This window comes from Hyperoodon ampullatus, assembly GCF_949752795.1.
Source record: "Hyperoodon ampullatus genome assembly, chromosome: 11".
In the NCBI taxonomy this organism is placed as follows: domain Eukaryota; kingdom Metazoa; phylum Chordata; class Mammalia; order Artiodactyla; family Ziphiidae; genus Hyperoodon; species Hyperoodon ampullatus.
The window spans coordinates 96422533-96443876 of record NC_136924.1 but is presented as its reverse complement, the minus strand read 5'-3'; the positions used below and the strand labels follow the sequence as shown (position 1 = coordinate 96443876).

The 21344-nt window shown below is 58.2% G+C and overlaps 2 protein-coding genes across 2 annotated transcripts; both read left to right on the top strand.

Moving 5' to 3' along the window:
• Positions 1 to 707: 707 nt before the first annotated feature.
• On the top strand, positions 708 to 5245 carry PTMS (parathymosin). Its single transcript, XM_079714554.1, has 5 exons — positions 708 to 1080; positions 4008 to 4079; positions 4251 to 4326; positions 4465 to 4526; positions 4688 to 5245. Exons 1-5 carry the CDS (start codon positions 1036 to 1038, stop codon positions 4736 to 4738), a joined length of 306 nt encoding a protein of 101 aa, XP_079570680.1. The 5' UTR covers positions 708 to 1035; the 3' UTR covers positions 4739 to 5245.
• Positions 5246 to 7025: 1780 nt separating this feature from the next.
• LAG3 (lymphocyte activating 3) lies at positions 7026 to 12334 on the top strand (the record flags this gene model as incomplete). The annotated part of the gene is made up of 8 exons (XM_079714534.1): positions 7026 to 7083; positions 7388 to 7535; positions 7923 to 8182; positions 8835 to 9098; positions 9489 to 9764; positions 11292 to 11534; positions 11823 to 11950; positions 12230 to 12334. The coding sequence occupies 8 exons, from the start codon at positions 7026 to 7028 to the stop codon at positions 12332 to 12334; spliced, it is 1482 nt and encodes a 493-aa protein (XP_079570660.1).
• Between the last annotated feature and the right edge of the window lie 9010 nt (positions 12335 to 21344).

The window sequence follows — 21344 nt, the reverse complement described above, 5'->3', positions numbered from 1 at the left end:
GATGGAAAGGGGGAAAGGAGATTGGAGGGCCTCTGACTCCCCGCAGATCACAAGCGAGAGCCCGGAAGGGAGGAACCCAGCAGGGGTCACAAAAGTCAGCCTAGGGCAGGACGGAGGGTGGCCGGCCCTTTCTGCTCTCTCAACCCCTCCCAAGGCCACCCAGGGAACGTAGATGCCGCAGGAGAGGGGAAATCCAGCGAGAATGTGGAAGTAGCTCCCGCCCTCTTCCTCCTCTTTAAGCTTTTGGTTTCTCAAATACCTGCCCGGCCTTTCCATCTGCTTCCCCCCCACCCCACCCCTTGGCAAAAATCTCGAGGCTATTGGTGGGGTGTCTGTAGGATCCAGGCCATCCCTCCAGCCCGCCCCCAAAAGACACACTCCACATTCGCCGGCAGTAGGTCGGGATTCGGAGAGGTCCCTCCCCACAGGAACCCCACCCCTTCCCACCTCCTCGCCCCACTCCTTTCGCCGCGACCGTAGTCTCTCCATTTCCCCCTCCTGGTGTAGTCCTCCCTCCCGCCTCTCGCGCGCTCCCTCCCCTCGCTTTCATCCTCCTATCCCCACCTCTCCAACCTCCGCTTTCATCCTCCTCCCCTCTCCTCTCCTCCCCGCTCCCGCCTGCCCCACCCCTGGGAAGCCCCTCCCGTCGGGCAGCGCCGCTTTATAAGCGGGTTCCCTGGCCGGGGGCGGCAGCGGCTGGTCGGCGGCAGCTCTGCGGGTGCGGGGGCGGCGAGCCGAGGACCGAGCGACCGCGGCCGGAGCGCGCCGGCCACCGCCCGCACCGCCCTTCCGCCCGCCCTCCGGACGGCCGCAGCCCTGCGGGTCTCCGCTCCAGACCCACCCCCGCCCCACCCCGCGCGCCTCTGCCGCCTCTTCCTGAGCCCCAGCTTGCCGAGCGGCCGCCGCTGCCGCTGTCGCCGCCGCCGCCGCCACCGCGCCAGGTTCCGGCCGCGGCCACCCTCCGCCGTCCAGGGCCCTTCCGTCCCGGCGCCGGGACCCCGACTCCCCGCCAGCCCCGGCCCCGGCCCCGGCACCATGTCGGAGAAGAGCGTGGAGGCAGCGGCCGAGTTGAGCGCCAAGGTACGGGCGGGGCCGGCGGCGGCCCGGCCCCCGCACGCCCCCCGGGCTCCGCGCAGTCGTGCGCCCCAGGCCGCCCCCGACGGCCCCAAGCTGCTACCCGTGTGCGGGGTCCCGGCGGACCCCGCTCCGCCCTCCCCCCGCGCCCCAGCCTGGCGCTGCCTGCCCCGCTCCGCGCGGCTCGCGCCAGCGCCCTCTAGCTTCCCGAGCGCCGTGCGCCCGGCTCCCGGCCTGGCCGCTCCGGCCCCGCGCCGTCCCCACCCCTCTCCGGCCCCGGCTCGCGCGCCTCCACCCCGGCCGGTGACCGTCGGAGCTCTGCGCGTCTCATCTACCCTGCCCCCTCCCCCGAGCCCCTCTCCGGCGCCCCGTCCCCTGTCTTCCCTTCCAGTCTGACCTCACCTTTCCTCCGCTAAGCGGTTTGAGAGCCTCCGGTGTAAACAGGACTCTCCAGGGAGGCTGCTCCTCTCGGCCCCTCCCCTCGAGGCCCAACCGACTCTTGCTTCTCTCCTCCGACAGCTACTGCCTCTGTCTATTTTCTCCTTCCCTCCTTTCCTTCCATCTGAATCCACTCCTTCGTCCACTGGCCTTCAGCTCTCTTAGTGTGCATAGCCCTCCTCCAGCGTCTCCCCCCACGCTTAAAGAATCTTGAATTCCTAAAAACCAGAAGGGGGCCAGGAACAGCCTTCGAAAAAGCTGGGGCCCAGCATTGCATGGCATTGCATCGCGCCGCCCTTGCTCCCGTCAGCTCCCTCCCTGGCCCCATCCCTTCGGCCTTGCCTCTCTTCCAGCCTTTCTCTAATTTCCCTAGGGAACCTGCTGAGTGTCGCTTGGGGAAATTAATTCGGCCAGGGTTTGGGGGCTGGGAGCCCGACCTTGGGTGGGGGGTGATTGCTGAGGAGGTCACAGAGGTCTCCTGCAGGCCGGTGAAGTGAAAGGGGGAACCGCTGGGATTCGAGGCAGTGGGAGACAGGGGCTCCGTGTGAGATCTGACAAGGTGTGCTGAACGGCCCTCCGGTGGGCTGTGCGGTGGCATGTGACTTCACTGAGTAGGTGTCTTTGTATGTCTGAAATCCAGCGAGTGTGTGGGACTGCCCGTGTCAGTTACATGTGTGCGTGTGGAGACGTAGCTGTTCTGGAACCGTGTTGCTGCTTTGTGAGTGTCGAGTGGCTCCACTGTGCTCTTGTGCTGTCTCAAGAGTGTGTGCCAGAATGCCCAAACACCGGGCCATGTGTCTCCGGATCGCGTGGGTGCCCCTCTGTAGCTGTGTGTGTGAATCAGTGTCAGCCTGTGTCAGTGTGTGTGCCCGTGTTGAGTAAATGAGGCCAGAGAGCTGCCTAGCACAAGACCTAGGTCACATACCCTCCTGGAAAAGGGATCATGGAAGGACAGTGACCAGAAGGACAGGACCAGACAGGGGAGGAGAGGGCCCGGCCCCTTGGACTTTGGCCTCTGGTAGACTCCCTCCCTCCCTGGCACTCACTCTCCTTCCCTCCATCAGCACCGATGAGAAACTCAGGCCAGGGCCGTGCAGACCTGGTGCTGGGGCCCCCAGAGAGAAGCTGACGATCCCCTGGCTCTCCGGGCCCAGGATGTAGGGGAAAGCCCGCCAGGTAGTAGAAATGCCATACCGACCATGTGGCGGAGAAATGAGGACAGCGGTGGCATGAAGAAACCTAGCTGGAGTGAGAGGGGCAAGCGTTTGGCGCTCCCCATAAAGGGAGAAGGGAATTGAGCGTCCCTCCAGGCCAACCACCCAGCACCAAACCTCTCTCCTGTCCCAACCCTGTTCCAGAAAGGACACACCCTCCCCGGCTGGTCTACTCACCCAGAAAACTTCCATCCCCGTGGAATCGGATACACAGTTGCACACCAACACCAGATCCGATCCGATCTCAGAGACACCACAGTGCCTGCCAAGGGGTGGGGTAGAGAGAGGACTGGAGTCTCAGTTGGAAGGGCCGGTGTGGTGTCCCGAGAGAGGGGACTCTTGTGAGCGCCTCCCTGGGCCACATCATATCAGGACAAGACATCAAAGGTGTGCCTGCTGGGGTCTTGGGAAGGAGAGGGGCCGTGTGGAGGGAGGGGACTCTACGCAGGGACCTTCCCCTCTACTTTCCCATCCCGCCCACACAGACCTTGTCTGTCTCTTCGTCTACCAGGTCCCAGAGTCTTTCCCTTCCACGTTTCCCTTATCCCACTTCCCCTACATCCCCCGCCCCGGCAACGGTGACTCCTACCCTTCTGCCACACCAGTGCACACACCACACCAGGGCCCACACCGTGCTGGTGCACGCACCATGGGTGGTCGGGAGGAGGAAGCCAGCTGCACTGCCTGGGGGCAGGAGTGGGCGGAAGTGAGGGGGGCGTGGGGAGTCGTGCTAAGGGGCTCTTCCTATTCCTGTAGCGTTGGGCCAGGTACGAGCCTGAGGATTAGGGGGGCACAAAGGCAGAAACAAAGGCTTTCGCAGCTGAGAGGGAAGCTGGGAGGGATGCCCAGGAGAGAGTACTCAGGAAAAGGCCCCAGAGGTAGACAAAAGGCCGAGCAGGGCCGGCAGAGGGAGGGGGCAGGCGAAGGAGGGACCTCCAGAGGGGGTGGGGCGTCAGGACTGCGAGCAGATGGAGGGGACTGGCTTTGCTGAGCTGAACTCTTCAGCCGGTGAGGTTGGCGGTGATGAGCGCTTACCTTGGCTGCCTCTTCCCGGGCTTCATCACTTTGCTCCTCCCTCGAGTCTTGGGGAGGGTGTCTGGTCTCAGCCCCTCTGTGGCTGTGAGGGCCCTGGGACCTCTGTTCAGTCTCTAAGCCGCACTGCCCACTTTCTCCATCTTCCACTCCTCTAAAGTCACTGCAGAGGGAGAACCGGGCCTGGAGGGACTTAAGGGCTGCGGATCGTTTGTGGTGAGAGGAAGGTGACCTCTCTCTCTCTTGCAGGACCTAAAGGAGAAGAAAGAGAAGGTGGAGGAGAAGGCAAGCCGGAAAGAGCGGAAGAAAGAAGTGGTGGAGGTGCGGAGGGGTCACCTGCCCACGTGCCCCCAGCCCCCTTCCTGGGGGCCCGCCTTGCCCTGGCCCCTCCCATCCTCGCCGCCCCGCCCTCAGGCCCCTTACCCTTGGCGCTGACGGTGGGTGGAGGCACGGGGCCATCCTGACGCCTCCCTCTCCCTCTCCCCTCCGCAGGAGGAGGAGAACGGGGCTGAGGAGGAAGAAGAGACCGCCGAGGACGGCGAGGAGGAGGATGAAGGAGACGAGGAAGGTGGGGAGGGGCAGGGAAGGCTGGGCTCAGGCACCGTCAGGGCGGGTCTGAAGAGCTGGAACAGGGCTGAGGGCCACCACAGGGGGTCTCTGCTGGAGCTTCCAGCCCTTCCCCAATGACCCATTTCTGGCTCCTCAGATGAGGAAGAAGAAGAAGATGAGGACGAAGGGCCCGCGCTGAAGAGAGCTGCTGAAGAGGAGGTTTGGGCTGGGTTGTGGGCTGAGGGGCTGTCAGGGATGCAGCAGGGCCGGGAGCCCTTTGGATTTGGACCTAGATCCCGGTGGTGCAGGGCGGGGGCTGGAGCAGCAGAGGGCGGTCCCTCTCCAGGTGACAGCTACCGCAGCTCTCTCCCTCTCCACAGGATGAAGCGGATCCCAAGCGGCAGAAGACAGAAAATGGGGCGTCGGCATGAGCCCCCTGCCAGTGGGCTGGGGGTGGGAGGCCCCTCGGGGGGCCTGGAGGTGAGGGTAGGGACAGCCGAGCACAGCCGCTCTTCACCTGGCTCCCTGCTCTGGGCCCCGCGCCAGAGCTGCCGCCCTCTCTCTCCCCAGCCTTCTCATGCCGCCCCTCCACACACTGCCCCCTCCATCCGCACTGCCATCTTCCACCTCCTGACCTGCTCCATCTGAGCTCCCCAGCTGGTCCCCAGTGGCCCCTCCCTCCCCCTCCTCTCTCCCTCCATCCCCGCAGCCAACCCCACCCCCTCCTCCGGGAGCCTCACCCTCCTAACCTCTGCATCCCAGCCTCACGTCCTGCCCATCCCTACCCTGCCTGATCCCTGGGTCTCCCTCAGATCCCCTTCTCTCAGACAGCGCCAGGCCGGGGTGGGAACAGGGTTGGGGCCGAGCCCCACAGCTGCCCCCCTCCCCTCCCCTTTTTGTATAATTTAATAAAGAAACGGTCGCGCTTCTGTTTTTAACCTGCCTCCTGCTTGCCCGCGCAGAGCGAGGAGGAGGGTGGCCGATGGCACATTCTCTCAGGACCCCTCCCCTCTATAAAAAATCAGCGGCACCCTCCTACCACCCACCCCGCGAGAAGACAAGAGCAGCAGCGCTCCGGGTGGACGGGGGGTGGGGGTGGGGCGGTGGCTCTGAGAGCTGACTCGCGCGTCCTGGTTTTGGATTCTTGGGGATGTTCCTCCCAGCCATACACACACCCTTCCCTGCTAACCCACACCAGGCTAGACAGTGCTGAGCCCAGTGGAAAGCTACCAGCCCTATTGTGCTGAACCAGGCAAAGAAACAGCCTCAGAAACAGGAAGTCCCGCCCCTGAAGTGGGAGAGAGCAGGAGACCTGGGTCTCAGCCTCTTTGGATGGAGTGAGAGTTGCCTGGCCCTGAGCAGTGAGCTCCTTCCTGGTCAAGCAGGGAGAACTCCAGGACCTCTTGCGGTTCCAGGCCTGCTGCAAGCTCTGGCTCCGCAGGCTGGGTGGCGTGGGGAGGAGTTCCCCTCCGGCCTTCTCAGGCTTCCTTCCCCAGTTCTGCCTCAGGTTTTCCCGAGGCAGGATCCCTGCTGCAAGATTTCTGCGGTTTTCCGTATCACCCTTGCCCTCTCTTAGTTCAGAGCCTCTGGATTGGGAGAGCCTGCTGATTACACAGAGGTCTGAGCTGTAGAGGGGTGTGTGTGATTCACTGATACCATTCATCCCCAAAGATGAGAAGACACCTGTAACTCACCCGGGGTCAGGGTCACACACACACACACACACACACACACACACACACACAGCTTTTGTCTTCACACTCCCTACCTCACCTTTAATCTCTGAGCCTGCCTCAGTTTCCTCATGTGTACAATGGGGGATAATATTAGATTTCATGAGTTATTGTACACAAAGTGCCCACTACAATGTCCAGCACATAATGAAGGCACAGTACAGTGTAGCTATTCTTTTCCCTGTGTGTGGGGTGCCCCTCTTCAGACCTACCATCTCTTAGGGTACAGTAGAGCTTCTAGGAGTCATTGGATGGGTAGGGAGACAGGTAGACGAGGGTAATGAAGTTCTGGGAAGGTAAGGGAATAAGGGAGGGGATGAGTACCAAGGAAGGGACTTGCCAAGAAAGCGTGACTGGGGCCTGGGGAGGCAGCTCAGAGATGGGCAAGTGGGTAGTTCGAGGCAGAAGAGAGGGGCAGAAGTTCCTCGGGGAAAGAGAACAGTCGGGAGGGTGGGGGAGGAGGGGAGAGGGCGGTGGGGACACCCAGGACTGAGGAAATAAACAAGGGGAGCGCCACCACAGGGGTGGAGGTAATGCTGCTGGGAATCAGCCCCCTCAGACTTTCCACTGCGAAGCGAAACCGTGAGCCCTGGGGTGCTGGCGGGGGCAACGGGGAGGGGAAGTGCGGAAGGTGGAGGGAAGACGGACAGGGGCCAGGGCCCTGGGAGCAGCAGAAGGGCCTCTAGCTCAAGACAGCCACCTTACCTCCACTCTGCTCTCTGCCAGCGCCCTGCCCCGTCCTCCGGGACCCCCACCCCATCCCTGACTGCACCCTCCAGCTGCCCGATCTGCCGGGCTTTCCTCTAGATTCCAGCCCCCGGTCGGGTCGTTGGTTCCTCCCTCTCTCTCCAGGCCTCCATTCCTCTTTTTCTAGATTCTCTTTCTCCAACACCCTCTTTGCAGAACCTCTCTTTGGAACATCAGTCCTTCCCCACTTTCTGACCTCTTCCCTTTGGAGGGCTGCGTGGCCCAGGGCTCAGAGGAGATGTGGGAGGCTCGGTTCTCCGTCTGGCTGCTTCTGCAACTGCTGTGGGCAGCTGCAGGTAAGGTGGGGACCACCCTCTGGGAGGGTTGACCTCCAGACCCACAGCAGGGGGTGAGGAGGGATTTCTCGTTGACCACACAGATGCCAAGGTCCTTAGATTGGGTGGATTCTTCTAACGCCTTTCTTGGGGCAGTCCTTCAGCCCCCAAAGCCTCTCTTAGGTCTCCCCCTTGGCAGGGAAAGGGCAGAAACCCAAGGTCTCCCTCAGCCCTGTTTCTCCCTCAGAAAACACTGAGGCTCCTTCTCTGCTTTGAAGTCTCTTGGTTCATGGCCCCTCCCCTTGGCCTCTCTTTTCCTCCCCAGTGGAGGCTCCAGACCCTGGGGCAGAGGTCCCAGTGGTGTGGGCCCAGGAGGGGGCTCCTGCCCAGCTCCCCTGCAGCTCCACAATCCCCCTCCAGGATCTCAGCCTTCTGCGAACAAGACAAGTCACTTGGCAGCATCTACCAGACAGGTATGCACCCCAAACTGCAGCAACAAGACCCCCAGATCCAGCAGTAAAGGCATGCAGACTTCCAGTCCCAGGCCCAAGCCAGCCCTCTGAGTTCTCCCCAGAGCTGTCGGTCCCTCTGAAGCCAGTGGCTCAGCCTCCCCTGCCGCCCACCGGCCCCCTCCCCGCCCTTCCTCCGCAGCCTGCCCGGCTCACACCTGCATCCCCCAGCACGCCTGCCTCTCTCCGGTAGTGGATGGTGCTGGCCAACTGGAGCGGGGGACGGGACGGTTAGCAGTCCAGAGATCTTCCCTTTGGGCGGGCTTCCTCATCCTCAGAGTGTTGTTGGACGGACTCTTCCCCGGGGTTTCTTCCCCTCGGATTTCTCAGTCCCATCTCTCTCCCGCCCAGTGAGCCCGCGGCGCTCTCCCCCCAGGGCCCGGGGCCACGCCGCTACACGGTGCTTAGGCTGGCTCCCGGAGGCCTGCGCGCCGGGAGGCCGCCCCTGCAGCCCCGCGTGCAGCTGGATGAGCGCGGCCTCCAGCGCGGGGACTTCTCGCTGTGGCTGCGCCCGGCCCGACGCGCCGACGCCGGCGAGTACCATGCCGCTGTGCGCCTCGGAGACCGCGCTCTCGCCTGCCGCCTCCGTCTGCGCGTGGGCCAGGCGGCGGGTAGGTGTCGGGGCGGGGGATGGAGGGGGGAACGGGGCTAGGAGGAGGGCGCCCCATATCCCGCCGCCCCGGAGGCAGGAAGGGCTGGGCAGAGGCTGGCTGTGCTTCTAAGGATGCGCCCCAGGCCCTGCCGGAGAGCCCCGAGCAGAGGGGCGGAAGGGGCCGGCGAGCCTGCCTGCGGGGTGGAAGGTGCCCCCGGAGAAGCACGTGTGTCGGGGGAGGGCCCGGTGGAGAGATCGTATCACCCCTTGAGCTCCGCTTCCCCGACCCACAGCGGGAGTGCCAGGGTGGAGGAGGGGAGGCACCCCTTCGAGGGGAGAGTGCGGGGCTGGAGTGACTCCGTTGAGACATCTGTAGTCTGTAGCTCGGGGTGGGCTTAGTGCGGATCCTCAAGCAAGGCCTGGAGAAGGGGAAGCATAGACCAAGCCCAGTGAACTGGAGGCAGGGGGCAGGGGAAGTAGGCAGGGGGCCCCTGGGCATGCATTTTAAGCACCTCCAGGGGCCAGGCCCTGGGCTGGGTGGGTGGGAGGAGGGTTGGGAGAGAGAAGACAAAGAGATCTACAGCCGGCTGCCTGTTTCCAGGAGCTTCCAGCTTAGTTGGCCTGATGTGTCGGGAAAGTGGGCCTGATCAACCTTCTCTGTCCTTGCGCAGTGACTGCCAGCCCCCTCGGGTCTCTGTGGACCTCCAGTTCCGTCATTCTGAACTGTTCCTTCAGCCGCCCTGATCTCCCAGCCTCTGTGCACTGGTTCCGGGGCCCAGGCAGAGTCCCCGTTCAGGAGTCCCCTCATCACCTCTTAGCGGGAAACTTCCTCTTCCTGCCCCATGTCAGCCCCTTGGACTCTGGGACCTGGGGCTGCACCCTCACCTACAGAGATGGCTTCAGTGTCTCCACCACGTACAGCCTCGCTGTTCTGGGTAACTCCTCCAGTCTGCCTTCACACTTGACCGCAACCCCTTCCTGCCCCCCTGCCCCCCGTCCCCTCCCCCGGACTAATGAGCCCCCACACCAAGCTGATGGCACCTGTGATTGCTCTGGGCCTCACTGTCCCACTCCTTTCTCTTTCTCTTTGCAGCCTTTCAGCGGCTTCTCCCTTGTAGCTTTTCCTTTGGTCATCCAGCCCCACTTGCCAGTCTTTGGTCTCCTGCTGGCCCCTGCACATTGGGGGTTCTGAGCATCCGCAGTTCACCCACTTAGCTCCTTAGCACTCTCCAGAGCCGGACCACCTCCTTCACCCTTCCTCCTCCCTTCCCTGCAGACCTAGCGCTCCAGCTCCTTTGTAACTTGGGGTTCCCTTTTCTTTGCAGGCCTGGAGCCCCCAGTCCCTCTGACAGTGTACGCTGGAGCCGGTTCCAGGGTGGAGCTGCCCTGCCACCTGCCTCCGGGTGTGGAGACCCAGTCTTCCCTCACTGCCACGTGGGCCCCTCCTGGGGGAGGCCCCGACCTCCTGGTGGCTGGAGACCATGGCAACTTTACCCTTCTACTAGAGGCTGTGGGCCAGGCCCAGGCTGGGACCTACACCTGCGGTGTCCACCTGCAGGGGCAGCAGCTCAGTGCCACTGTCACTTTGGCAGTCATCACAGGTCAGCCCCAGGTGGGAAAGTTCAGGAAGGGAAGGCTAGCTGGGCAAAGACTGGGCAAGTCCGCCTCATGATGCCAGGCCACTGGGCACAAGTTGCAGGGGGATGCCCCTTGTGGCCTCCTCTTTTCTCGCCCCCATATAACGAAAAGAAACTGAAAATCTCCCCTGAGCCACTGGATGAGTGTTCCACTCTTCCGTAAGGGACTCCCCTGCTCTGAATTGGGGGGAGGGTCAGAGAAGTTAGAAGGAGAGGTGGCAAAAGTTTGAATGGTTCAAGAGAAGTGGAATATAGTTCAAGAATCCGTGCCCACTTTGGAGCCAGGGCCTGGGTTAAAGTTGCAGGAAGTGGCCTGGATTGGGGAGGAATTAATAAATCCATCCCTTAGTCAGCAAATATTTACTGAGCAAGGGCTTTTTCAAGACAGTATAAAACAAACAGAGAAGAAAAAACCAAACAAACTCAGAAAGTATGTGTTGATTGATCGGTAACTATCACCGCTTGGTTGTGTCTGCCGTACTCAGCTATGCCACTAAATAGTAGCACCACAAAGTAGGCACTTAATAATGTATATTGGTTGAATGAATAAATGAATCTGCCAACAACACACCTCCTGAAGACCAGAGCTGGATTTCCACTTGCTTCCCACGTATCTCTACATAGATATGGTACCCACACCTCAGCCTCACTCTGAGCCCCATCTTTTCCTCGCACCCAATCCTCTTGCTAAGTCACCTTCCCGTCAGCCACTCGTGTCCTACTCATCCTTAACTTCCCCCTTCCCAGTCAGTTACCACAGCCTACCAATTCTTTCTGTCCAGGGTCTTCTTGAGGGTCAACTGTCTTGAGTCAGTTTTCCAAGCTATCTGCATGACAGCTCAATGGGAGAGAGATTGTTGTCCCTGTTTTACAGAGAAGGAACTTTTCCAAAGTCACAGAGCTGGGAAGTGCCAGACTTGGGGCTAAACTCAGGTGTCTGTGCCAGCAAACCTTCAGGGGCCTGTACACCATGCTCAGCTCCAGGCCATTCATCAATTTTCTCCTCTTGCCCATCCCCACCGCACAGCTTCGAGATGCTCTGTCCTTAGATCGGTTGATCTGTTCTCTAGACATTCAGAAATAGGGATAGAATTCATTTGGGGGACACAGATGTGAGCCACAGCATGGAAGCAGGAAAAGTGCCAGGTCTCCGGGAGGCCAACTCACCGGAACGATGGGGGTTCTGAGCGTTTGAGTAGAAAGTCGTGGAAACGAATCTGAAATATTTGTCATGTGATCCTTCGGGCCAGTTTGAGTTTGAACAGTCCCCCGAAGGCAGTAGGGAGCCTGGAAAGTTTGGGGGCAGCAGAGTGATCTGACCAGAGCTTTGTCTTGATAAGATTAAGTTGGCCATGACCCTGATCTCCTCCCCTCAACCTCACCCAATCAGAGCCCAGGTGAGTCAAGTCAATTGAGACTTGGGAGTTGAGCCTATGCTTTCATGTAAGGGGGTCGGGGCCCCAAAAGATCTCTTCCCTCTAATTTTTTCAGTGACTCCCAAATCCCATGGATTACCTGGCAACCTGAGAAAACTGCTTTGTGAGGTGACTCCGGCATCTGGACAAGAACACTTTGTGTGGAGCCCCCTGGACGAGCGGTCTCGCAGGACCTCCGCAGGCCCCTGGCTGCTGATGCCGGAGGCCAGGCTCCTGTCTCAGCCCTGGCAGTGCCGTCTGTACCAGGGGCAGAGGCTTCTCGGGACCGCGGTGTATCTCACCGAGCTGTCCCGCCCAGGTCCGAGACCCCACAGCGCCATAGCCCCGACTCCAGACCAGTCACCTCTATCCCACTTCCAGACCTCCTCCCCACACCACGCCCCGTCCCCGCTCTTTCTCTCCAGCCAGGGAGCTGACCTCCAGCCCTTGTCTAGGCCTGACCCACTTCTGCCAATAATTAGCTGAGTGACCCTGGACAAGTCCCTTAAACTCTCTGGGTCTCATTGTCGGTAACATGTGGGGGTATGGCAAGGTGTCCTTCCAGCCATGACCGTAGGGCTGTTGCGATCCTGACCTCTCTCCGTAGGTGCCCAATATTCCGGGAGAGCCCCGGGGGCCCGGAAAACAGGCCACCTCCCGCTCCTCATCCTTGGGATCCTCTTCCTCTTCGTGTTGGTGACTGGAGCCTTTAGCTTTCACCTTTGGAGAAGATGGGTGAGCCGGGAGCCCCCTCCCCAGTCCTCGGTGTGCTGTCTGGCACCCCTTCCTCAGGTAGATGAGCAAGGTTGACCCCTGAACTTGCCCTCAGAGCCCCCTCTCCATGAGCCTCTGCGCTCCAGGGACCCCTTGTGCCTGAAGGAACCAAAGGAGGCTCGGAGGGGCTGAGAGGAGGCCTGGGACCGTATGGGCAGAGAGGGGCCTGGGAAGGAATAGCTTATTCCCTTTCCCTTCCCCCTCCTCTTCCTCCTACCCTCCGTGTCTGTCTTCCCACAGTGGCGACCAAGAAGATTCTCTGCCTTAGAGCATGGGACTCACCCACCTCAGCCTCAGAGCAAGATAGAGGATCCGGAGCCGCAGCTGCAGCTGAAGCAGCCCTGAGCTGGAGCCGGGCAGCCCCTGCATCTCCGCACTTCAGTGCAAATAAACTCCCCGTCAGCAGCAAGCCTGAGTCTGGCCCCTTCTTGCCCAGGGAAGGTTCTGTCTCTCCCCAGCCTCTGGGGCTCCCTTCTCACACCCTGGCCTTCTGACCTACTTTCCCCAGGCAGTCTTGCATCTTCCCCTTTTCCGTTCCTGGTTTCTTCGTGATTCTTTCCTCCTGGTCTCCGTCTTGCTCTTTCTTTCTCCTGGGGAGTCGTTTTCCTGAAGGTCCGAGCAGCGCTCACCCCTCCAGCCCTCTCCTCCGTCCTTCTGCTCACGTTGCTCTGGCTGCCCGGTTTCCTTTATATTTTGCCCCTCAGGCCCACCCCACGCACGCCATACCTCAGCACTGTCCTTGGCCCTCTGGCGGCAGCGCGCGCGCGCACACACACACACACACACACACACACACACACACACACACACTCAGCCCTGCCGGGTCGAGTCCTCCCGGAGATGGGGTCTCGCAACCTTTCTGGGTGGCAGCCTCCGCCTCACCCCTACATTCCGCAGCCCTGGGTGACCTGTCTGGTCCCAGGCACGAGAGCACACTGCCACCCAGTGGTCTCTGTTTGTCACACACCACTGGAGGTCCCAGGGCAGGCTGAGGCAGATTAGCAGCGTGGGGACCGGGGACCAGGCAGCTCCCATGCCCCGTGGGCTGGCTCTACCTTTGTGACTGCACTCTCCGTGGTCCGCGCACGAGCGCGCACCCAGCAACTGTCTCCCGCCCTGTACACCCTCAGGACAGATCACCCTGGCCCTGGCACAAAGTTATGATCCAAGTCTGACACAGGGGAGTCCTGGGGACAAAGTCCCCCACGTGGGGAAGAGAACAGACAACCAGACTCTGGCTGCTGCTAAAGCCTCAGGAGTCCGGAACCCTGGCTTCTGATCCTGGCTGTGCTGATGTGACCAGAGCTAGTCTCCTTCAGCCTCAGTTTCCTCATCTATTAAATGGGACAAGGGTGATAATGCACCCAAAGGGGTTGTGCAGATATTGGATAATACAAAGGCTTTGAAAACTGTGATTGCACTGGGCATCCATTCGCGAAGGAGGAGAAGACCCATGAGCCTGACTGCCTCCTTGCTCTGTCTGTCTGTCTCTCTAGGAGGGAACGTTTCTCTGGGCGGGGCAGATGGTGCTTTAGCAGAGCACACAAACACACACACACACACACTCTCACACACACACACACACACACACACACACACACACACACGAGGGACCCAGCCCTCCACCTGCAGTGTTTGCAGGGCTCTGGACTTGGGCTGAGGGAGCTGTCACCCTGCACTGGATGGAGAACACACTGCAAGCGGGTGGGAGCTGGTCTACAGGCGCCAAGGGGGGGTGCACAGACACAGGATGTGGCAAAGGCCCTGCCACTGTCCTCCGAGCCTGTGTGCTGTGTGCAGTGACACAGACACGAACCATGAAGCTGAAAACCTGCCCCGTGGAGACACAATGGCCAGAGACTTGGGGACACAATGAGGAGAGGGGCACCTTCGTTCCGTGCAGAGCCCTGGTGGGGAGGGGCCTGAATAAAGACCCCTGTGAGGCCATCTGAAGTTCCCAGCCTTAGGATGGTGGTGACCCTTGTCTCGTCACAGGCAGGGACACAGGGGCGCAGAAAGGAGGCTTTGGGGCTCGCCAGGGACGGTCGTACTGTAAGGAGAGGCCTGAAGCCCCTCTGAGCGGCCTTCAAAGCACCATCAGTGTGGGCTAGGGGCGCTGCCAAGGAGACTCCTTAGCTCTGCCCACGGCCCTGGTGAAAGCCACCAGGCTTTAATGGAGCAGGGGTTTCCTGGAAAGTTCTGTGGGTGACATTCTTCCTCTCTACGAGGTGACACTCTCTGCCCTTTGGGCTTCTGAGAGGAGTCACTGAGGATTCACAGGCTCTGTGCAGGGACGTCCCCGCGCTCCTGCACAAAGGGGACAGGGAGGGGACAGAGGCCACCTGTTCCTCCACCCACTGAGGAAGAGAGGAGCAGAGAGCGGAAGGAAGTGGGGGCGGGGGGCTTGTGTACACAGTGCTCCTTTGATTAATTCTCGGCCCGTCTCTGTGGGATCTCTCCTGGGGGCAGGGTCACTTTCCTGCTCCTGCTCCTCTGGCCCTGAGCCCCACTCCCCATCCAGCAAGACAACCTCCAGCCCTTTCCATGTCCTCTTAGGGTCCAGGGAGTGAGATTAATCCATCCTGTTTCACCAAGTGTATCTGCAAACTGACATTCCAGGTTGGAGTTCTGGAGGGGAAAGGGCGGCAAGGCGGCAGGGAGCTCATGGTGGGTGTGGGGAGGGAGAATCGCCTTAGGTCCTCGTTAAAAAGGAAGGGAGAGGAGCTCCCTGGTGGCCTAGTGGTTAGGATTCCGGGTTTTCCCCGCTGTGGCCTGGGTTCAAGTCCTGGTTGGGGAACTGAGATCCCGTAAGCCGCGCGGTACAGCCAAAAAAAAAGGGAAGGGGGTGTATTAGTTGTTTACTGCCACGTAACAAATCACCCCCAAACTCAGTAATTTAAGACGGTGAAGATATTATCTCACAAGTTCAGGAATCCGGAAGCAGCCTGGCTGAGTAGTTCTGGTGCGGGTCTCTTACGGGGGTTTCTGCCACAATTTGGGCCAGGGCTGTAGGCATCTGAAGGCTGCGCTGGGCTGGAGGATCTGGAGGTGAAAAGGTTCCCTCAGGCGGCTGCCGGCCAGGGGTGTTGGTCTCTCCCCACATGGGCCTCTTCACAGGGCTGCTCATGACCTAGCAAGACAAAACGCTACCATGTCTTTACAACCTAATCTGGAGAGTGACATGCCATCCCTTCTGCTGTTTTCTGTTGGCCACAGAGCCCACGCTCGTACAGTGTCGGGGACAGCATGAGGGTGTGAGATGAAGGAAGCAGGAATCGCGGGGTCCGTGTTGCACCCCGCTATCATGGTGGGGAACAGTGCCCGAAAGAGACATAGGCCAAGAGAGGGAAGAGGCCTCTCTGAGGACCTCCGCCCCCAGCGCTGCCAGGGACCTGACGGCCTCCTCCAGAAGTTCTGGAGGCCAAACGAGGTCCAGAGCTTTGCCCAGTCCAGCGTGTCAGGCAAGAGGCCATACTGTGCGCCTTCAGGCCTGTGGTCACCGTTGCCGGTGTGTCCCCCATCCCTGATCTGGTCTTCTCATCTCCACGGGGCAGGGCAGCCCCGCAAAGGTCCCTGCCTCACCTCCCCCAGCAGCCAGAGGTACTAGGCCTGGGCCCCTGCTGTTACCCCTCCCCCAAAGGAGGTGAGCTTAGCTTTCCCTGCTCGGGCCCACCCCAAGGTGGGGTTCGCCCTTTGAAGGGAATGAGATTCGGGTGGGGATGGGTTCTATCTGCTCCACTCTGTGGCTGACAGTTTCTCCAGGGCCTGCAGGTGCCAGCTGGCTGAGCCCAGGCTGGGCTCTGAAATCTGCCTGCTCATACCTCCCATGGGGCGGGAGGCCTTGGAACCACCCTCTGAGAGTTGTAGAAAGTGGTCGTGGAACGGGGGTGGGGGGTGGTGGGGAGGGGAATGTGGCCTGGGTGGAGGTGACTCAGCCCTGCAGAACTCTGCTTCCCAGAGGACAGCCTCTGTGTCCCCTCCCCCTCTCCCCCGTCCCCAAGCCCCGCCCGCACCCTCTTTGCCGAGGCTGTGGAGGGTGCCGCTGCAGCTGTTCGGGTGAGGAGGCCACCACAGGACTGCACCTGGGGCTCCCAACCTCCCTGCTCCACAGGCGGCCCCACCCCTCCTCCCACAGCCTGGTCCCGACCATTCTGTCAGCAGCCTGGGTGCTGGCTACCCTCTGCCTCCATCTCTTGCTCCCCCCTTGGTCTACCCCCGCACCTCCAGCCTGGAGACAAAATACACGCGGCAAAAATAGCTTTGTTTCAGGAACCAGGAGACTTCTGGAAACCCCCATGCTCCGTGCCTACCGTCACAGAATGGGGCAGAGAGCTTAACTTCAGTTTCTTCTTCTGTAAAATGAGGATCGTAATCCGTGCTGAAAAGGTCTGGCATGTGCTAATGTATGTGACAGTGCCTTGAAAATGGAAAATCTCTCTATAGATGTGAGGGATGCTGGTGATGCCCAGCCTCGGAAGCCCCAGATGAGGTCACGGGCCTCCTACCCACTCCATTGCTGTGGGAGAAGACTTCCCGCCGCCTCAGCCTCATCCTGGCCTTGCTTTTTTTTTTTTTTAAATTGAAGTATAGGGGCTTCCCTGGTGGCGCAGTGGTTGAGAGTCCGTCTGCCGATGCAGGGGACACGGGTTCGTGCCCCGGTCCGGGAAGATCCCACATGCCACGGAGCGGCTGGGCCCGTGAGCCACGGCCGCTGGGCCTGCGTGTCTGGAGCCTGTGCTCTGCAACAGGACAGGCGGCAGCAGTGAGAGGCCCGTGTACCGCTAAAATAAATAAATACATAGAATAAAATAAAATAAAATAAAATTGAAGTATAAGTTGATTTACAATATTATATTAGTCTCAGGTGTACAGCATAGTGATTCAATATTTTTACAGATTATACTCCATTTCAAGTTATTACTAAATGATGGCTATATTTCCCTGTGCTGTACAATAGGTTCTTGCTGCTTATTTATTTTATACATAGTAGTTTGTATCTCTTAATCACCTACCCCTATCTTGCCCTTCCCCCTTCATCCCGGCCTTTCTTTTTTTAAAAAAAATTTAATTAATTTATTTATTTTTGGCTGAGTTCGGTCTTCATTGCTGCGCGCCGGCTTTCTCTAATTGCTGTGAGCGGGGGCTACTCTTCGTTGCGGTGCGCGGGCTTCTCACTGTGGTGGCTTCTCTTGTTGTGGAGCACGGGCTCTAGGCACACGGCTTCAGTAGTTGTGTCTCTTGGGCTCTAGAGCACAGGCTCAGTAGTTGTGGCACACGGGCTTAGTTGCTCTGCGGCATGTGGGATCTTCACGGACCAGGGCTCCAACTCGTGTCCCCTGCATTGGCAGGTGGATTCTTAACCACTGTGCCACCAGGGAGGTCCTCCTGGCCTTTCTTAGTGAAGAGGAGAGGCAGTAGGGTGAGGAGCACCATCCAGGGATTAGGGGCCAAGCAGGTAAGTTCAAATCTTAGTGCCATCAGGTGTAGTTACTAGCTTTGTGACTGTTAGCGATTCTCTTAAACTTTTTGAGCCTCAGTTTCCTCATCTGTATGGTCTGGAAAATAATACTTATGCCCGATCATTGCTGTAAGGATTAAATAAAATACACAGCCATATAAAGCACAGAGCAGTTCTCAATGTTCAGTATAAACTTGCTGTCTCTTCCCCTTTTCTTTTCCTGCTTGAAAACCCCAGAGGGAGGCATTGGTTCCTGGGAACACATCTTCACAGGCCACAGACCCAAGAGTTGGGTGGCATCACACCGTCCATCTGGTACATCAGTTGCAAACTGGTGGGCCCTGAGCTAGATCCAGCCCTTGGAATGCTTTGTGTGATTTATTCAGTGTTAGAACAAAACACAAAATTAGTTGCCAACATTAAAATTAGGAGATATTACATAAATGTCTGGTTTTCCACCTTCTGTTGAAATTTTGGCAGAGCTGGCGACTCTGGGTTCACGTTCTGGTACAACCTCTACTGTCAGCTCAGCTGGAGCTGTGTGGTTAGTAGCTGCCCTCATTAGCTGAGGCAGTGCCTCTGTTTACCTCAGTCCTCACCCCTCCCTATTGTTTACTACCAGCTTTTCTCAGTTATAGTGCCTAGCAGGCTCCTATAGGCATTTAAGTCTGTGAGCCTTTCTATAGCCCCTCGGCATTCATTCATTCAGAAAGTATTCAACAGCCAGGGGCTGGGGGGAGGGGGAACAGAGAGTTTGCATTTCAGAGGGCAGAGCTTCAGTGGGGGAAGATGAAAAAGTTCTGGAGATGGATGGTGGTGAAGGTTGTACAATAACATGAACGTACTTAATGGCATAGAACTGAACACTTAAAAATGGTTCAAATGGTAAATTTTATGGTAAATGTTACCACCATATATTTAAAATCAATCAATATCAATACAACTTAATATTTTTAAAAGTATTCGACAGGGCTTCCCTGGTGGTGCAGTAGTTGAGAGTCCGCCTGCCAATGCAGGGGACACGGGTTCGTGCCCCGGTCCGGAAGGGTCCCACATGCCGCGGAACGGCTGGGCCCGTGAGCCATGGCCGCTGAGCCTGTGCGTCCGGAGCTTGTGCTCCGCAACGGGAGAGGCCACAACAGTGAGAGGCCTGCGTACCGCAAAAAAAAAAAAAATATATTCGACAAGTATTAAGAGTCTACCAGGCCCCAGGCTCTCTGCTGGGTGCTAAGTAAGACAGACGTGGTCACCACTGTAGCCCGTGAGACAGACACTAAACAATAATTTCATAATTGTTTCACTTGGATAAGTGCTTCCAAGGGAGAAGCCGCACAGGGTACTGGGAGGTCTTACCACAAGGGAACCTTCATTCAACTTGGGGTGCCTGAGCAGCCTTCTCAGACTAGGAGGAGGGGTCATGCGCAGGATGAGGGTGTGGAGCAAGATACAAAGAGCCAGTCTTGCCACTGGGGTAGGTGTGCTGTTCCTCACCCCACAACCCTCACCTCTGGACCACCCGCCTCCAGGCTTCTTTCAGGGGAGAAATCAACCTCAGTCTCATTCCAGCCTCTGTTATGTTGAATTTTCTTTCACTGAGAGCGGAGCCCAGTGGTTACTGATCTACGCTTCCCGTGGAAGCCCTTCTCAACCTCCCAGTTGCAATAAGGTTCCCTATGATAAGCTGTCCCAAAATTCTGTGCTTCTCCCTTTGTAGCACTTATCCAGTTGTGATGGAATTATTAAATGTTTAGTGTCCGTGCCACCATGTCTAGCTTACTTAACATCACATCCCCGGGTCCCAGCAGAGTGCTTTGGGCTGGTAAACACTGCACACTTGTTGAATATACCAGTGAATGGAGAGAACTGGGCTGGGTCAGGGGTTATAATCTTAAATGCCTACAGGAGCCTGCTCAGTCATGTAAATGAGAAAAGCTGGCAGGCGGTACACAGGAAGGATGTTTGCATTCCTGCTTGAAGGAGGACACACCCTCTCCCTTGAAGGACATGCCTTAGAGGTTGCACCTAACACTTGCTTTTATTTCCATTAACCAAACCCGAGTCATTTAGCCATACCCAGCTGCAAGGGAGACTGGGAAATATAACTTAAATCTGGGCAACAATGAGCTCAGCTCAAATTCGAGGGTTCTATTACTAAGGAAGAAGGAGAAAACAGATTTGGGGGACAACTAAAGGTCTGTGCAGAGAGAGAGCTAAGATCTGAAGAGTGGATACAAGTTTTCCAGTTTGGTTATTCTCAACGTGTGGCCCATGGGAGTCCCTGAGACCCTTTTGGGGAGGGGGGTGGTTGCCAGGTCAAACCATTTTCATAAAAATAATAGGACATTATTTACCATTGTCACTATGTTGACATTACAGTGATGTTGCAAAATCTGGGTTAGACTGTGCCTTAGCACAAATCAAGGTCACGGTGTCAAACCATGCTATGGTCATCGTGCTCTCCACCGCCAGGCACTTGCAGTAAAAAAAGAAGAAAAAATTAATGCCAGTTTCACTTTAGAATGCACTTGATGAAGCAGTAAATAAATATTAATTGTATTAACTCTCAACCCTTGAGTACACTGTGTTATGAAATGAGAAGGAGCAGAGAATGCTTTGGCTGCAAATAAAGCACAATGGTTGTATCAATAGAAACACTTGTATTAATAGCTGGAGTTGCAAGCTGAACTAGCCACTTTTGTTCATAGTAAGGGAAGGCCGTGATGACACGCGCATACTGGAAGGACCACTCAGGCTGCTGTGCACAGGATGGCCTGGAGGAAGGTAGAATGGAGAGGCCAGGAGGCCAGTGAGGAGGCAGGAGCTGTGGTCCAGGTGAAGGATGCTGATGGCACCGTGGACTGGAGTGGTGGTGGTGGGCAGAGTGACCTGGACAGACTTCAGAGCTGCTTAGAAGGTAACGTCCAGGGGAATTGGTAAATAAATACATGGGAGGGGGCGGGTGAGGAAGGAGTCAGAGATTACACCCAGTTCCTTGGGCTTGAGCAGCTTGGTGGATGGTGGAGCCCTCACTGAATGGGAAATTTGAACAAGAAGTAGGTTTGGGGGCTTCCCTGGTGGTGCAGTGGTTGAGAGTCCGCCTGCCAATGCAGGGGACACGGGTTCGTGCCCTGGTCCGGGAAGATCCCACATGCCGCGGAGCGGCTGGGCCCGTGAGCCATGGCCGCTGAGCCTGCATGTCCGGAGCCTGCGCTCCGCAACGGGAGAGGCCACAACAGTGAGAGGCCCACGTACCGCAAAAAAAAAAAAAGGAGGTTTGGAGGGTAGTAGTATTCAGGGGATGAATTTGGTTTGGGATGCGTTGAGTTTGCTATGTCTGATGAGCATCCAAACGGAGAAACCCAATGGGCAGACGGATACCCCCATTTGGTGCTCATGAGAGATCTGGGCCAGAGAGAAACATTTGAGGGTTGGCCAGAGACGAAGGCCCAGAGGAAAGGAGCCTGGTCCATGGTCACTCTGGGTGTCTGAAATGCCTCAGGCCAGGCCCTTTCTGCTACAGGGGCCCAACTATAGTGCCCCTGGGGAGGGAGCCCCAGAAGCCCCCCCCTGAACAAATGTCCTCAGGGCCCTGGAGCCAGGGGCTAGGTGGGGCTGACCACAACGGCTATCGTAGACCCTCTGTCTCCCCCCCTCCCACGTCTGCTTTCCCTGAAGCCCAGGCCAGACTGTAGTATCACTGATACAATCTTTCTCTTGTCATCCAACGAAAAGCACAGTGACCCTTTTTCTCGCCACTCAGTGAGAAGCGCGGTGACACTCTGGGCTCCGGCCAGGTTCTGCTGATGTTTTTCGCTTGACTTTGCCATTTTCATTTTGACAACTTCCCCAAGAGGCAGGGGGTGGGGACCCCAGCCCCAGGTGGTGACGCTGGGGGCT